The 19,323-nt window shown below is 33.5% G+C and overlaps 1 protein-coding gene across 5 annotated transcripts in view; it reads right to left on the minus strand.

The window, feature by feature from the left end:
• Positions 1 to 19,323, minus strand: part of FER (FER tyrosine kinase) — a 418,533-nt gene that overhangs the window by 324,559 nt on the left and 74,651 nt on the right. For all 5 annotated transcript variants that reach the window (XM_036123015.2, XM_036123018.2, XM_078066948.1 and 2 more), the window contains 2 exons: positions 3,391 to 3,574; positions 576 to 713 (listed from right to left, as the gene is read on the minus strand). In XM_036123015.2, coding sequence (XP_035978908.1) covers positions 576 to 713; positions 3,391 to 3,574 — 322 coding nt within the window. The remainder of the gene's footprint in view (positions 1 to 575; positions 714 to 3,390; positions 3,575 to 19,323) is intronic.

A 19,323-nucleotide genomic window follows, 5' to 3' on the forward strand; every position in this document is an offset into this window, starting at 1 on the left:
GCATGCCAAATAATTTTGATCAATATGAATATACTATCATAATATATCTTAGTATACACCAAAGGCAGAATATTTGTTATCCAAAATTATGTTCACAAAATAAAGTAAATACAAATAGAATAAATCAAATTAAACCCCAGGCACCAAGATCTAGTCACATAATTTCAGCCTTAATTTCATTTGTAGAATATGGATATTAACCTGTTTTATTCCTGTCACAATTGTAATGAGTATGCATGGATAAATAATTGATGCATCGTAAATTTAATATACATATAAAGTCATAGTATTATCATTATACAAATGTTGAAAAAATATATAACTTCATGGATTAAATACAGATTTAAGCAATGATACAGTAACAACTGAAAAATTTTTTAAAATAATTATATAAATTAAATAGTTATCACTGAGAAAGAACTTTAAAAATAATTAAAAGCAGATAAATTAATCAGTAATACTGTATGTCCTAACAAGCTCTTCAATATCTTATTTTAATTTAGCTAAATACTATATGGTAGAAAAAAATAATACTGTCACAAATACTGAAAGAAGAATGAAAATATTATACATACCTGTGAACATCTATGAAATTATTATATTCTGTGCTAGGGTCTATCTGTTCAACCGACATTTGAATCTCTTTATGGACATTCACTATTTCTTCTGTAACAAGACTGGTTATCTGGCTGTATTCATCAAATATACCTTTTCTGAAAACAAAAATAAAATTTTACAACATTTTTAAGTTTTCAAGGGAAACACAGGCTGAAAAAGGATTCAGAACAATAAATGTAAGAAATGTAATACCAGTATCTATAGATGGTGATTTTATGCACCACCTTATTTCATATACCTGGACAGTAAAGGGATTATACAAAGGCACAGATTAACAAGTTACATTTGACATAATATAATAGTTGCAAATGATCTAGAATAAGACATTACCTTTTCCAACATGTATTTGACATGTTCAAAATGTAAGGTCAGGTTGATCACTTTCTATTTCTAAAGACTGAACATAGAAATGTTCAATTCCAGCACATGGAACTGTGGATCAATTCCCGTCTCTTTAATGTTTCTCTCTGGCTGTTACTTCCTCAAATGTCCTACCTCTTGGTTTTCTCTTGCTCCTGGGCCCCTGCTCTTTCCTCTATACTTAATTATAGAGTTCAACTGGTTCTATACCTTCAGTGACATCTAGATCTCTTCTCCTGACCTCCAGTCAACAGGAAAAATGTCATAAAACATATTAGCTTTATCTAATGAATACAAAAAGAAAAAACTATGCTGTAGCAAAGACCTGATCTCCAACTTAAGAATGCTATGCTGTCAAAATATACCATTGGTCAAAAGCGGCCTCAACAATGAGTGTGGACAGATAGGCTTATCTTGCCTTTTCCCAAATAAATATAAGGCATAGTTTGCTCTTCTTTTCCAAAATCATTACTCATAAAAAAGTATTTCTTACAAAATCTCTCTTGTTTACTATTCTCCCAAAAGCCAAATACTGTTTGGGTTAAAAAAAAAAAAAGATTTAAACTGCTTCAGGCAATGCTAATTTGAAATGATTACAGGAATCACCTGACAAAATTTAAAGAAAAGGGGAAGGCAGAGAAATTTAAAACAGATTTAGTAAATATCCCTGGGGTTCTGAATATCTGAATATCCCTGAAAGTACTGAATGATATTAATGTAAATGACCCCATCTAGATAACTCTCATAAAGCAATACTATAATATGATGTGGAGATGATTATTAATATCCACCTTTAGGACAAATGGAATTTTAAAAAACGAATTCTCCTAATGTTGTTAAATGAATGTGACATGGAATTCAATTTCAGTGAAATCACCAAGCTTGAATATTTTAAATGCTAGATCTAAAATAATTTATTGTTAAAGATAATATGCTACAGGAAACTACTATGTCTCAAAAAGACATCTAGTGATGATGAAGATGCCATTATTGAAGATTCATGTGAAGAATTTGAAAAAATAATGACTCACGAAATGAGAATAGGAAAGGAAGTATTTCTGAATCAACAATATTTAATTTAAAGTAGACATAACTATGGGGTGCCTGGGTGGCTCAGTCCATTAAAAATCTGACTCTTGATTTCAGCTCAGGTCATGATCTCAGGGTCCTGAGATGGAGCCCTGCGTGGGGCTTAGCAGGGAATCTACTTAGATTCTCCCTCTCTCTCTTCCTCTCTCTCCCCCCTGGCCCTCCCCACTCATGTACTCATATGCTCTCTCTCTCTCTAAATAAATCTTTAAAAATTAATAAAAAATAATGTATATGTAAATAAATTTATACATTAAATATTTTAGGTAGATATTTAATCAATACCATTAGAAGTTTACATATTCAAGTCAACTAAAAACACTTTTTTATCTTTTTACTGGGAAAATGGGAGATCACCTAAACCAGCTAATGAAGGAGATGAAGTCTACCAAAGCATGGCTTATCTTTTTCTGTTGTCTTGGATTGATGTCTATGGTAAACATGTGTGCTTTTGACATACTGCCCAAAGTATATTGTTAGCTCCTTGAAGGCAAAAATTGTGGCCAAATCACAGGCAGTGTGTTTTACATACAGGAGAACTTCAATAAACATTTGTTGATTTTAACCTCACACAATAAAAGCTGGCAGATAAACCTTCAAAAAATTATTTCCTTTGATGGAGCTAGAACTCTCTAATGCTAAGTGAAGTAAGTCAATCAGAGAAAGACAAATACCATATGATTCCAGCCATGTGTAGAATTTAAGAAACAACAACAAATAAAACGAGCAAAAGGAAAAAAGAGAGAGAGAAACTAAGAAACAGACTCTAAGAGAACAAACTGATGGTTACCTGAGAGGAGGTGGTAGGGTGACGGGTGAAACAGATAAAGGGGATCAAGAATACACTTATCACAATGGGCACAGAGTAATGTATAGAATTGCTGAGTCACTACATTGTATACCTAAAACTAATATCACACTGGAATTAAAATTAAAAACTTAAAAAAATTATTTCCTTTGGACTTCTCAGTTGCTCAATATTTAAACACAACCCTCTAAAGATAGATATTCACTTCTTAACGCTTGTCAACTAGTGAATTTTTTTTACCTAAATTTCCAGCTAATGGGAGTAGAATAAAAACATACAAAAAGAAGGACCATTCTTAGGGCTAGCTGGAGGATTTAGGAGATGATAATAAGCTGAATGGACACCAGAAGTGAAAATCAAGAAGGACCAAGGTAAAACAGATCTGAAATACACATTGGGCTGGGTCAATAATGAAGTTCACAAAACACAGACAACCTCTATCCAAAAGCTTACCTAGGAGAGAAAATAACATTAATTAAATTAAATTAAAATGCCAAAAAGAAAATGTAACTTACAGTGCTTTTATCATTTCTTCTTGCATCTTTTGTAAGGAGTCCAGAAGCAAAGGAAGTGTGGTGTCATAATACTGATTCTGATGAAGTTGTGCCCCTTTCAATGCCAATACATACTGATTATGCAACATATGAAGTTTCATTGTCGCTTTGTCATATCGTTCCTTGGCCTTTTCGGTTTCTTTCCCTGAAGAAAACATTGAAGAACGTTAACAAAGAGATAAAGAAACCTTATCTTCTCTATATGCAAACTGAGCGACCACCATTTTATATCTCACACATTTTATGAATACTCAACAAAATTTTATTGAATATATACTATATGCTCAGCTCTATGTAAAGTACTACTTACTTGCCAGTACTGTGCACACAGGCTGCTATGAAGGAGGCATAAATTACAGTAAATGTTTGGTGAATGTAAGTTAATGTATAATACTTTATAAAATTATACAGAAAAATAATCCTCATTTTCAAGAAGCTCACACCGAATTGGAACAACAATGCACATAGACTGTATAACAAAAGAAACAAGAAAGTTTATAAATAATGTTAAATTTTGAGGTCTGTAGTTGTGGTATCAATAAAGACAAGGGGAGTCAGAGGAGGCTTTGTAGAAAAACCAAACATGGGGCATGTCCAGGCAGGTATAAGAAAGGCAGAACGGACAATAATTCCTCCCTTTCTGCCTTTCTTCCTTTCATTCACTGAATTTTATTAGCTGATCACCACCAGAACTATGCTAAACATGAGGAATTCAGTACCTAGCAAAACCGAGTCCTCAACATAGAGCCCCTGGTCTGGTGAATTGGAATAGTGAGGGGGAATACGGAGAGAATATGCAAAATTACATAGGCAAGCAAAGAAATAAGCTCAAAGAGAATAAGTTTTAAGGAAGTGAAGGCAGTATGTCTATAGAGGTAGGGCAATTTAGGTTGTGAATGATTTGAAAATCAAGCAGAGAAATTTAAACTTGATATGGGAGAAGTCTAGAAGATATTGATAATATTATGAACTAAAACTTTTGGGGGTGCCTTTACTAAAATCACTCAGAAAATATTTACAGATTGACAACATAAATGACTCTATAAATAAAATTTTTAAGCAGGTCTTCAATTTTTGGTGCAAACTGAACAAACATTTCTTGTCAATTATTTAGATTTAGGGATTAAACTTTTCAAAATATTTATTAATTTTTGTCCTTTTTCCAAGGAGAATCCTCCAAATGAATCTTTTCCCAAAAATAGATCTTTTTTGAGAATTTTTGACACCACAGGCTCTCCTCTGCTGCCACTCTGTTTCAGCTTGGCACCCATCTGAGTATTCCCTATAGGTAGGAGTTGGAAAAGCATTCCCTGTTGTAGGATGTCCCCAGCCCAGGGCCAAAAGGAGAAAAAGTCAGTGTTTTTGTGGAAAGGGGAGACTGCAGACCCTCAGATATGCACGGGCAGAGCAACAGAATAAGAACAGTTCCCTTGCCTTTCTCATCTCCCGTCCGACTCTCAGGCATAGGAACCACATGTAGCTCACCAGCTGGGCAATCTTTCCAGCACACTGGTAGATCTCTGCCACCTACAAATTCTAGTGGTTCCAAGTGCTAGAACCACCACTGACTTCTAGGGAGCTGCACGTAATTATTTTACAGAGCATAATTCTCTAGCCATAGTCCATGAGCTGGTTCCTGCACATGGGGATATTACTAATTACCCAAGTTATCTGCAAATTGCTGCCCTAGATACCTATTTTGCTTTATAACATAAAGAACTTCTCAAGGAGAAAATATTTTAATCACCAGAGTATCTATTCTAACCCTTCTCATTGCTGTCTGGAAACAGGTTCTAATACCAGACTGGAAGGATGGGAGTAAATATATTAATTCAGTTCTGATCTGAAGGGATCAGAAAAAAATAACATGAGCCACTACAGAAGTAGATTTTCTCATTTTTTGACTACAGCTCACAGGATAATATATTTTACGTCATGAGCCAATAACCATATCCATTTTTAAATATATATATAATTGAAATAAACTCACGAAAGGCATCCTTACTATCCTTACTATGAATGATGCCCTGTGATTTTAAAAAATTCTATTATATCTGATTTTCAATTTTTTTAAATCTTCATTGAAAAACCAATAAATTTTTTTGCCTCAGTTAATACAAATCCCTAGAGAAATTTTTACTCATCTGTATGGTACTAGGGATAAACTTTTTAACTTCACAACTACAAATCACTTCAATAATACTAATCATGAATGATTTTTAAGATTCTCAGGAACACATTCTCCTACATGTTCAATCACTATAATAGTTTTTTACATAGAATACTATATTTATTTATTGATAAATATTGCTACTTGGCATCCTTCAAAATATGTCCCCGAGTGTCAATGCAGTTGACACATCTATGGCCAGCCTCAGAGCCTCCCTCTAAAATAACAACCCCTTTTTTTCCCTATCCACACAAGTCAGGACTATACTCCTATATGAAACTAATACCCAAGAGCCAAAGTGAATACCCAACCAAACTGAAATCAATGTTTTGGCTGGGAGCCAAATCACATTAATGTCTGAATGAGACAGAAAAGTTCACAAACACCTGCTTCAGAAGCCTCCAGAGCAGCCCTTTCCAGGCCTTTTTTGTTGTTGTTCTTTTTTTAATTTCATTCATCATTTTTAAGCTAGTTTAAGGATATGTTAGTAAAATTTGGCAAATTCTGACAAGAGTTCAAAAAGTCATATACAATTACACAGACAAATTGATCCCAAGTAATAAAGAAGTTTTCTAGAGTCTACATGTTGATAAGAAGAAAATAAGGCAAGCATTTACCAGGCAAGAATATTTAAGTACTGTGTTCTAATTTGTTAATTTTTATTATAAATTCAAAATTATAATTATGTAGTAAATTCAATTAATTCCATATTTTATGTCACTTTTTAAAAAATATTACTTTTTATATGAACTCTATTATTCCTAATTAATTACTTGGAATTTTTAGTGTAACTTCAGGAGTCAAGCTCTCCACACAAACATTTTCATGGAGACATTTAAACCACCCATCTGTCCTCCTATTTGCACAGATTTTTAAACTGCACACTATCCATCTGTCTTTCTAGCTGGTGAAGAATGATGTACTAAAATGCAACATTCAGCTAAAATTTTGTAATTTAAAATAACATTAGAAAAGTTAAGAATTCCACTTTTTTTCTTTATCATATCTAGTATATGACAACCTGAAAAAGACTATTACAACCAAAATTAATTATCAACAGCTTATCAGTGGTCATTAACACAATTTAGAAAAAATTAAATGCCTTTGAAAACATCCAAGTCAGAATTCATTACATTAAAATACTACTACTACTAATAATAAAGTCTTTAAAAAGAGCTTTGGGTTTAAAATTGAATTTGGGTTTATGTCTTAGTAGGTTTTTGGTTTGTTTGCTTTTGGACTCTATAGCTCACACACATTTATGCACTGGGTTATAAGGTGTACTTGTATATGCACACGACTGATCAACCTATCTATATTTCCCTCCCACCCTCCTTCCTCTGTAAAAATGAACAAAAAGTTTCAAAAACATGCTCATTTGCCATGATTTGGAAAGGGATTCTATTATATTTTTTCCTGATTTGCTTTAAAATAATTATTTAGGTCCCATAAAAACTATATAAGTAAATTCAAGAAATAGTAATACTCTGTGAAAACCAGTTACAAATAAATTTTTTTTCAATTCCATTCACTTCCTAAAATATGTTGCAAAAAACTACCTAACACGATTCTTGCAACATAGCTTCTTGGTGCAGAGTATTTCAAATCACTATTACCCTTTCTTAACTTTTAAATAACGATATTTGAGCTTAAAATTAATGTGAAGTATGCAGAGCAAGTAAATTTTTATTGACACAGAATTATACCTCTGTTGCCATATGACTTTTTTTTAATGATGAGAGGCATCAAAGCAGGGCATGAAGTTGTCCTATGTGTCAATTAACAGGGAGGAAAACGTCCAATTTTTCCTCCTCCATAATGAATTTCACAAAGAGATTGAATTATAGTTCTTTTGCCACCACTTGTTAACAAATCTGTTTAATGTTTGTAATAACAGAGTGTATATACAACATGTCATGCCATAAACAATATTATGAAGCTAGCAAAACTCAATTATGTAAGTTTGACATTTACAAGAGACAGGCAAGACTACTCATTAAGCTAGTCTAGAAAGTCAAGTATTTTTTATTATAAACTTCGGAAGTGTTTACCATTTGTTAAATATTATGGTAGAAAGCCTCCCGATAGTAAATGAGAAGTGATTATTTTCAAAAAGTAAAATGCCTGCAAGAAGACTCTGCTTACATTTGGGTAACTAAACATTCTACCATCTTACATTTTTCTTTCCTTTCAAAACATTCCTCCTCAACTATATAATTTCTACTTATTACTCTGAGCAAGAAGAAAATGAACAAGAATTCATCCTAATTTATGAGTTACTTGGGCCAAATGTCCACATATGATTTTTCACATGAAAGTTAAAATTCAAGTATGACGTGGGAACAATGAATGAGCTACCCATTTATTCAGTGCTATTCAGACAAAAGCAGAGTTAAGAAGTCGGTTTTTTCTCAGCTTCTCCTTTGATTACATGTGCAACACAAGCAAGTCTTATAACCTATATTTTAGCTTCTAATTTCCAATCCTGGGAGTTAAATTATCTGCCCTTATCAACTCACTGGTTTGTGGATGGAGACTGAATGGCAAAAAACTGTCAAAATGCAACAGCAAAGGCTAAGGAAGACACAGAATTTGGAGAGCTGGAAAAAACCTTTTGATCATATGCTCCTATAAAGCATTAAAAACTACACTAGGTATATCCATACTGTGCTATTTTTAATAAATTTCGTGGCATATGAAAAAATTGATATATCAATCAAGAAATATTTACTGGATGTGTTATGGGTTCTAAACTGTTCAAGGAACTAAAACAGTGACATTTTATTTAAAAATTGAGCAAAATACCTTTAAAGAGTAAGCTGTCTAACTCTGTGCAGTTATCATTTCCTTGCATATAGTGATTGCTAGATTCAACTGACCAACAATCTTTTAATAACCTATAAATTGAATGGTATACCATGCTCAAATCTATATTCTATAATGTAACAAAGCTGTGAAGGAGAGGGTTCTGGGTAGCTGTGATGAAACAACAGCATAATTCTGAGTTTCCCACATAGCATGTGAAAATTTAATAAAAAGCAAAAAGAAAAATAAATAAGCCCACATCCTCAGCATAATAGGGAGAGAATGTCCAAAGTTTAAATTGTCTATGAATAGAAAAATAAGCACCAAATCTCTGTAAAATCTCTCACCCTCCCACTGCAAGCCTCCATGGACACCAAGGGCTGTTCTGAAAAAAAAAAAAAAAACAAGAAGAAAAAGAGAGAAAGAAAAAGAGAAAAGCTAGCAGTGTACTTAAGACTGATCTAAAACCATCATCATCAGAAGAAGGTTCATTCCACACGTGAACAATACTGGAAAAGCATAATGGTAGATCACAGCACTGACTACAAGAAAGGGAACTAAAAGTGCATGTGAAGGCAAGGGAAACAGTCTTAGAAAGGTAACACGCCAGGGGCAGAAATGGTTAAAATGAAGGAACTTTGGAAACTCTGAAGGAAAAAAGAAGCAAGAGAGGAAACAAATCCTGCAGGAAAAAAAATGAAAACAAAAATAGATAAATAAGGGGTGCCTAGGTGGTTTAGTCGGTTAAGCGTCTGCCTTCGGCTCCGGTCATGATCCCAGGGTACTGGGATCAGGCCCCGCATTGGCTCCCTGCTCAGAGGGGAGCCTGCTTCTCCCCCTCCCTCTGCCTGCCGCTCTGCCTACTTGTGATCTCTCTCTCTCTCTCTCTGTTAAATAAATAAATAAAATCTTTAAAAAATAGATAAAAGGACACATCAATCTTTGTCAAGAGCATGAAGGGTACAAGATTTTACTCTACGTGCAAGCTAACAATCTAGCCTGCCTCAACTTCATGGAGGTGGGCAGAAGACACAAGTCTCCTGGGACAGAGACAAAGGACAGTTTATTTCTCATAATAATATCAGTAGCTAGAGTATCATCATTCGTCAGTGGGGAGAAACACATTAAACAAAGTCAAATGACAACCAACAAACTAATAGAAAATATATGTACCATGAATAACAGATAAAGGTATATTCACTGTAATGCACTTAAAAATTCTTAAAATTTAAGGGGAAAAAAAAGACCAAAAACTAGAAAGAAAAAATGGGCAAAAGACAATCCATACACACAAAAAAATACTTTAAAATGACTTTAAACATATAAAAATGGTCAACATCACTCTCTCACTCATAATAAAAGAAATGCCAAGTAAAATTATGAGACGTTATTTTTTACCTAGCAAATTGGCAAACACTCTGTTTTGGCAACTGTGTGAAGAAACAGATACGCTTATACATTTCTTTTTTTTTTTTAGATTTTATTTATTTTTTCAACAGAGGGAGACATAGCGAGAGAGGGAACACAAGCTGGGGGAGTGAGAGAGGGAGAAGCAGGCTTCCCGCGAAGCAGGGAGCCCGATGTGGGGCTCGATCCCAGGATCCTGGGATCATGACCTGAGCTGAAGGCAGACGCTTAACGACTGAGCCACCCAGGCGCCCCACGCTTATACATTTCTGATAGGAATGCAAATTGGTACAATCTTTATAGAAGGTATAAACTACACACACATTTATCTTTTACACATGCAATCACACACTTCTAGGAATTTACACTTAAGATACTCCTCTAATGATTAAAAAAAAAAAAACCCACTCAGGTTATTCATCGTAGTAGTAGTGTATATAACTGGAAAAATTTTTAAAAAACTGTATGTCCGTATAGAAAGTACTTGAATGAACTTACAATGAAATGCGATTCAACGGTTAAAAAGAATGAGAAATAAGTCTACAAACTGAAGTATTGTGATTTTTAGGATACAATATGAAGTAGAAAAGCAAAGTGAAAAGGAGTATCATAGTACGATAGTTTCTGTATAAGAAAGAAAGAGAAATAACTAAAGAAGATATAGTTATCTAAGTATATAGTTTTGGAACCATTAATTTTTAACCATTAATGAAACAGATAAAATCAATAAGAATAAGAGAGGAAAAAACAACTTAAAATGGGACAACAGAAACAAGTGAACCAACCTATATTTCCAGTGAATAACATAATCATACTGAAAGGAGTGGGGAGGAAAAGAATTAATCTAAGTAACGTTGGAAAACAATATTTGATTACAATGAAAGACTAAAGACAAAAGAGCTCTAAAGAAATAATGAATTGTAGTTTCTTTCTTCAGAGGCATGAGTTAGTAATTCTGAAATTATTTTCTGTTATTTTAGGATTGAGCAAGTAAGTAAATAGATTGTAAATAACAGAAGCCAGATTTCTCACTGTCAGAGAAAGAAGTTGCAAATACATGAACAGGAAAATACAGAATGAACACATGGCATTGGACTAGAACCAGAAGTACCAATACAAACTCTTGAGTTTTAATACAGATAAACAGATTTAGAAATAAGGCACAGATATACTTGTGTGCATGTATGTATATACATTTGCTTATTTCTTAGCTCTGTCCATAGAGAGGACTTAGAACAAAAACACCCCAGTAGCAGTGAGCACACCCAGTGCCCAAATAATGGTTTCTAAATACTAATTGGAAAACCATTAAAAGGAACTACAGTTCCTCAGAGAAATGGAGCAGGATCTAGAGCATGAAAAGTGTAAGATGAGCCAGAAAATAAGTGCTCAGTGAATGACAGGAACACATCAAAAGGACAGAGGAGCCACTTTCAGTTTCTCTCAGATACAGAGAAAGAAAAGATAAAGCAAATGTGGCAAAATATTAATATAAGTGAAGGGTATATGGGTATTCTTTGTATTATTTTTTCAACACTTCAGTAAGTCTGAAATAATGTCAAATAATGTCAAAATAAAGGTTAAAAATTGAAAGCTGCAGAAATCTGATCAGAATTCAAAAGTATCTGAATATTCATTAAATCTAAAAAATTGGAGTTATTTAGTCCACAGATGAAATGTCTCAATGATTTTTCTTTAAATATCAAAATACTTACTTCCCAAAATAAAAAAGAAAACTTGGTTTCAATATGTATGTTTCAAAGCAGGTAGTCCACTATGAGCAATATTAATACATAAAGCTAGCAAGAATGAAAAAAAAAATTATCATTTTACTTTATAAGACTAGTCAAGTGTGTGGAATAACAACGTTTCCAGCAAATGAGGGGCTATAACCCTTTAAATTTTTAAAGTATGTTCTGTGAGGGACAGATAATCTTTTCTTAAAAGAAGCCTGACAAGAAAATTAAAACAAAGGCTCACAAAACAGTCATAATAATGTTAGGATATAATTATAGAGGAATAAGTATAGAGATCACCATTTATTTAGCATGAATAACCAACCAGTAAGTGACCTCAAACTCTGAATAATGTATTATAAGACACAAGATTATCTAATAAGTTGGTGAATACCTTTAATTAAGTGGCTTAAAAGCTACAGGATATATATAAAATATATCTAGAAGAAACAAAGTTTTCATTGCCTCGGGAGAAAAAAAATAGGTAATGGGTAGAAGACAAACTCTTCACTGTACACTTACTGGTTTATATCTTGTGATTTTGAATTTAGAATCATGTAAGTGTGAAGAGGGAGCCCAGGAACCCTATTAAGAAAAGTAATCCCAAGAAAACTTCAACAAGTTCTAACCAGCATATCCACCTTCTTATCTGAATAAAGCTGTATACTTGTCCTTCTCTCTTAAGACTATTACTATAAATAAACTGCCCCTGCTCCTCACTAAAACCAATCCATTCACTTGGGGACTAGATTCATCACCTCTTTACCTACTCAAGGACATTGCTACAGCCATTCTTCCTTCATTCTGCTGCCTCATCAGCTTTTCCTTTTCTCCTAGAGCATTTTCATCAGCAAAAAAAGCTGTAGTTGCTCTTAATCTTTAAAAAAAAAAATCCTCCCTTAACTACTTTCAGTTAGCTCCCTCTCTCTTCTTTCCTTTACTGCAGAACTACTGAAATGGTTTGTATGTACCAGTGATCTCCAGTTTCTTTTCTCTCATTCTTTCTTGAACCCATCCCATTTAAGCTTTTTCCTTTACTGCAATATTGAAACTGCTCTTTTCAAAGTCACCAATTACCTACATTTTACGCAAGTCCAGTCTTGGCCCTCATCTTATGTTTTAGCACTACTTAACCTAACTAATCTCTTGTTCTTCCCTGAAATCCTTTCCTCCCCCATTTGACTTCCAGGATAACACATTCTTTTGGTTTTCCTTTTATCTTGGTGTTCTTTACAATTTCTTCCTCATTTCCCTGACTTCTTAATGTTGGGCTTTGTCTTAAGACTCTTCTCTTTCCTATCTTAATTAACACCTTTGGTAATGTCATCAAACAGCATGGCTTTAAATACCAACTAATATTCAAGTTTGTATTTTTACTCCAGACCTCTCCCACGAACTCTCCAAAGCTAGAGATTCAAGTACAAACTTGATGGCCCCACTTAGATATCCATTAAGAATCTAAAAACCAAACTCCTGATCTTCACCTCCAAATCTGCTACTCCTACGTTTTTCTCCATCTCAGTTAAAAATAATACCATCCTTCCAGTTGTTCAGGCCAAAAATCTTGAAATCATCCTTGACTTCTTTCTCTCACACATACTACATCCCATTCATCAGCAAGTCCTTTAGGCTCTATTTTCAATATGTACATTCAGGAATTCCATATTTCTGAATTCGCCTACCCCCTAAAATTATTTGTAACCCCACAATCAGTACACACAGCACTTTCCAGGCCCATCGCAGATACGGGCATGTGCAGAGCAGCAAAGGGGTCGTTTGATACACACGTTCCCAAGTGAGGTCCAACAAGGCTCCTTCTGCCTTTTTGTTTCAGCTCCCGTGCTGTAAGCTGTCCATTTTGCAGTCTATTTAGTTCCACATTGATTGCATTTTTGTGCTTTTAATTGATGATTTTGCTGTCTAAAATGGCTAAACGTAGTGCTCAAGCGCTGTCTACTACTCTTATGATCGAGAAGGCTATCACTTGTTTTATAGAGAAAATATGTGTCAGATAGCTTTGTTTAGTCATGAGTTGTAACACTGTTGGCTTTGAGTTCAATGTTAATGAATCAACGACAATAAATACTAAAGAAGGTGTATTTAAACAGATACATAAAACAGGATGATGTATTGGATCAGTCATCAAAAATGTTGTGACCTAGGGCTCCTGGGTGGCTTAGTCAGTTAAGCGTCTGCCTTTGGCTCAGGTCATGATATCCCAGTCCTGGGATCGAGCCCCGCATGGGGCTCCCTGCTCAGTAGGGAGTCTGCTTCTCCCTTTGCCCCTCATCTTCCTCATGCTCACTCTCTCTCAAACAAATAAATAAAATCTTAAAAAAAAATGTGCTTATAGGAACCTAATGCCCTGTGTTATGTCCAATAGGGGCAATGATTCAGTACTCAGCTAACACTAATTTAGTGTTCAGAGTGATTTCACAGAACATAACTACCGTAAATAACAAGAATCAACTGTATATCCAGAAACTGACCACTTCTCACCACCTCTGTTACTACCACCCCAGGTCCAGGGAAGCATGAGCCCTTGCCTGTATTACTTCAATAGCCTGTATTACTTCAATAGCCTGGAAGTAATCTCCTTACTTCCATCCTCCTTCCACGCCTCATAGTCTCAACAAGGCTACCAGAATTATCCTATTAAAATGTAAGTTAGTTCATGTCACTCTTCTGCTCAAAACCTACAATGGTGTCCCATTTTATAAGAGTAAAAGCCAAAGTGTTTTAAAAGAACGACCAAAACCCTACAAAATCTGGGCCTCCCTTACTCACCATCGCTCTCCCTGATTTCATCCCATACCTCCGTGTCTTTCCTTTATTAGTCCCCCAGTTCCAGCCACACAAGTGTTTGTACCACTCCTCAAATATGCCAGACATGATCCCATCTCAGTGACTTTGCTTTGGCTATTCCCTCTACCTGGAGTACTCGTCCCCTCCTCGCTTCCTTCACTCTTCATTGATATGTCTCTTTCTCCATGAAGCCTGACTTGATCATCCTCCCAACATCCCATCCACCTACTGTGTTTCATTTTTCTCCATGGTACTTATCACCATCTAATATATTATACGTTTCACTTACTTGTTGTATTAATTAGCTCTCTTCTCTAAAATGTAAGCCTGATAGAGGCAGGAATTTTTGTATGGTTTGTTATCTACAATATTCCTAGTGCAAATAACAGTGCCTGGCACAGAAAAAGAAAATACATAAATTGATATGGTTCTTACTATTAAAAAATAAATTTAAGCTTAAATAAAAATTTTACAAAGTTAAAACTTATAGAAAGATTACAATTTTACTTTCTGCATCTGTTTATATCATCTTTCTAGTAATCAAGTCCAAAACTAATATTGTTAAGGAGCTCACCTATAAAATATAGAGGAAAATCAGCAAAAGGATATCATTTCTCTTAATCTCTTTGTATGTGAAACTTAGGTTTGTTTATTCAATAAAACTAAGAAAAATAGGGACAAATCAAATTATTGTGCTTTAATTTTATTTTAATTTTAGGAAGTTCTCTGCAGAAAATAAATGAATCATGTAGCATATCCCATCCCACATAATATTTCAGCATCTAATGAGAATATTATAACCGTCACTCCAATTTCTGCAACTTTAACCCAATGCAAATCAGATTAACAATGAAGAATGTCATTACTCTTTATGACCTTGTAAAGTTCCTATCATATTAAGCTCCAGGCAGTAAAAAGCATTCACGCCATAAGTTAGCTGCTGATACATCATGTATTAATAAGTAGGTCCAAAAAAAAAAAAAGAAAACTTCTCACTTTCAAGCCACATCAATAGAAGTGATGATCAACAAACAGCTTGAACTTGGCTTTGGTCCTTAGCAAGTCCTGTATCCAAAATGGATTTCTTTCCTTAGGCTGAACTGAGAGGTAAATTTGAAGTTCAGACTGTTTGTCTAGAGGACCTCCATATACCATGCACACAAGATTCTAATTTTTAAAAGTCTCCAAGATTTAGAGATTATTGAACAGAAAGGCCAGGTGCCATTCTTGTTGGACTAAAAATGAGAAAATCAACTAAAAGAGCCTTTAAAAAGTTTTATTCATTTTTTTAAAATTTGGATTTATTTAAACATAAATTTAACCATCTGTCTCAAATCTGGACTCATTTCAAACTGGTTTTCATAATTAAAGTACTCTAAAGAGACAACTCAATGGATCTAATCAATTTTAATTGGCTATAAAATACCACAGAACTATTCCTAATGCATGAAGAGGCAATTTAAGAAAATCTACTTCCCAATTACAGAAAAATTTACTTTTGAATGAGACTTGTAGCTAACTCTCCACAGTTCTAGCAGTTAAGTATCCTCTTATTCTGTCTGCATAGGATAAGTGAGGGCTTGTAAATAATCAGGGAGTTTACAAATCTCTTAGCACTCTGTTTTGTTTCCCATAAAGAAAAAAAATTTGAAGGAGAGTTTGTTTCCCTACTCTTGTTATAAAAGTGGGTGAAGAGAGCTCCTTTTAAACTTCACTAGACTGACTGCTATAGGCATGTGTAATGGGGAGTAGCTCATCTCATCTTCTTTTTTCTGAATATGATGTATGATAAAGCAAAAGCATTCAGACTTCTACTCATGTAAGAGAAACCCCTACAAATGTTTATTTTGAGTATTTTGAGGCTTGGTAAATATAAAACCCTACTATAATTCTAGCCACATAGAATCAATTAAATAGGCTATATAAGAATATATAACTATGAGAATTATTTTGAACATCTTTTCTGATACTTCAGTATATCTTCAAGCAAACTATAAAACTTCAAAGCAAAATTGTATTTAAATTCACTTAATCCAAAACCATATGGTTCAATATGGTATTGCTTACATTTTATAAAATTACCATACATTACATTTACTCTTAAAAAAATATTTTTTAACTTTGGAAAAAAATGCTACATGGCATATGGACAAAGGGACTGCATGTAGGTATATAGGTAAAGATTATGTATATTTTTTACAACATAAATAAGTGGAAGATTATAGCAAAATAAAAAAATCTGGGAATGAATAAACTCATACAACTCTCAGAACAAATGAAAAAAGATGATGAAGTCCACTAAGACTCTAACCTTAGGTTAAAGTGTTAAGTAGATACCTTTTAAGAAAAGACCCAAATCACAATTATTCGGGCATAATGTGCAATGCCTAAAATGAAAACTATGTTGCATGGGATTAAAGGCAGATTAGACATTGTAGAAAGGAAGATTAGTAAACCTGTAAATACAGCCATAGACATTAATCAAAATGAAACAGAAAGAGGGATGCCTGGGTGGCTCAGTTGGCTAAACGTCTGACTCTTGATTTTGACTCAGGTCATGATCTCAGGATCCTGGGATCAAGCTCCACCTCCAGCGCCACACTCTGCAAGGAGTCTGCTTAAGATTCTCTCTCTCTCCCTCCCTCTCCCATTGCCCCTCCCCCTGCACTCATACACTCTCTCTCTCTTTTTCTAAAATAAATAAATGTTTAAAAAAAAGAGAAAGAGAAAATAAGATGGGGGGAATAATGAGAAATATCAATTGGCTGTGAGACAACTACAAGCAACCCAGTATATATGTAACAGGAGTCTCTAACAGAGAGAACAGAGATGGGGAGACAGAAAATATATGTGAAGAAATAATGGACAAAAGTTTTCCAAATTTGATGAAAACTATAAGGTCTCAGATACAAGTGGCTCAAAAACCACAAACACAAGGAAAAAAAAAACTACAGCAAATATACATCATGATCAAATTGCTTAAAACCAATGATAAAAAGAAAATCCTAAAAGCTACCAAAAGAAAATAAAATGCACAGAGCACAAAGATAAAGATTAGAGCAGATTTCTCCATGACATGATACTAGAACATCTTTAAAGATCTGAAGACGAAAAAAATGCCAAAATAGAATTCTATACCCAATAAAGATATATTTCAAAAACAAAGGTGAAATAAAAACTTTTTCAAGCATGCCAAAACTCAAAGAATTTATTACCTACAGACTTACAAGAAACAAAGTAAATCATTCAGGCAAAAGTAAAATGATACCAGATGGAATACAAAATGCTAGAAAAGATAGCTAAATAGATGAATATATGAGATGTTCTATTGTAATTTTAAAAATAACTGACTAAACAAACACAAAAATATTAACAAGGTAGGGTGGACTTTACAAACATATGCAAAAGTAAAATATATTTCAATAATAGCACACAGACCAGAAGACTGTACCATTATAAGAGTCTCATGTTAAAAGCTAAGCATTATAATAGCACCTGAAGATATACTATGGTAAATTAAAGATAACATAACAAAACAAAAAGTTATAGGTAGTAAGACAACAAAAGGGATAAAAAGGAATCTTAAGAAAATGTTTCAATTCATCCAAAAGAAGGCAGACAAAATGAAAAGGAGAATAAAGAATATGTGGAACAAAGAGAAAACAAACTGCAAGATGACAGATTTAAGCCTAACATTATCAAAAGTCACATTAAATATAGTCTATTAAAAGGTAGAGATTAACAAGATAAAAAAGCACGACCTAACTATATGGTGATTACAAGAAATGTAATTCAAAAATAAAGACTAAAACATTAAAGAATGAAAAAAAAGATATACCATGTAAACACTAATCAAAGTAATGCTGGAATGGCTATATTAATATCAGGTAGAATAGATAACACAACAAAGAATACTACCAGGGATAATAAAGATCATTTTATAATGATAAAGTGGTCAAGTCATCAAGGGATATAATAACCATAACTGTTTATTCACCTAGTAACAGATTTTCAAAATACATGAAGAAAAATATTGACAACTACAAAAAGAAATAGACTAATCCACAATTACAGTGGGAGATTTCATTTGCCCTCACTCAATCATTAATATAACAAGTAGACAGAAAATCAGTAAGAACATAAAAAAATCAAAAAACACAATTAGCCTACTGGACCAAAAGCTGACAATATAGACCACTCCAACCAACAGCAGGAGAACACACATTCTTATCAAGTGCATATGAAGCATTTATCAAAACAGACCATACTGTGGGCCAAATAACACATACACATAAATTTAAAGAAATGAAGTCATAAATATCCTCAGATCAAAATGGAATTAAATTATAAATAAAAAATATAAACATCTCTAGAAAAATGCCAGTTTAGAAAAGTAACCCACACACTTTTAAATAACCTATAGATCAAAGAAAAAACAAAAGGGAAATTAGAAAGTATTTTTAATTGAATGAAAATGAAGATTGTGTATGAAAATTTTTGGAATGTTGCTAAAACAGTACTTAGGGAAATCTATAGCACAAAATGCCTGTAGAAAAATAACAGTTCTCAAATCAATGATTTTAGCTTCCATATTAAGAACATTTAAAATTTTTTTAAATGGTGCAAACTAAGCCTAAAACAAGGAGAAGGGAAGAAATAATAAAGATTAGAGCATAAGCCAATTAAATAGAAAGCAGAAAAATAGAAAAAAAAAAAAATAAAGCCAAAAGCTGATCCTTGAGAAAATTAATAAAATTGATAAACCTCTAGCCAGAATGATTAGGAACAAAGAGAAAAGACATAAAACACCACTGTCAAGAATGGGAAAGAGAAAGTCACCACAGATTCTACAAATTAAAAAGGTGAATAAGGAAATATTATGAACAATTTAATAGCAATAAATTCAACAACTTAGGTGAAATGGACATTTCCTTGAAGGATACAACCCACTAAAACTCAAAAAGAAACAGA

The sequence above is a fragment of the Halichoerus grypus genome, chromosome 2, assembly GCF_964656455.1.
Source record: "Halichoerus grypus chromosome 2, mHalGry1.hap1.1, whole genome shotgun sequence".
Taxonomy (NCBI): domain Eukaryota; kingdom Metazoa; phylum Chordata; class Mammalia; order Carnivora; family Phocidae; genus Halichoerus; species Halichoerus grypus.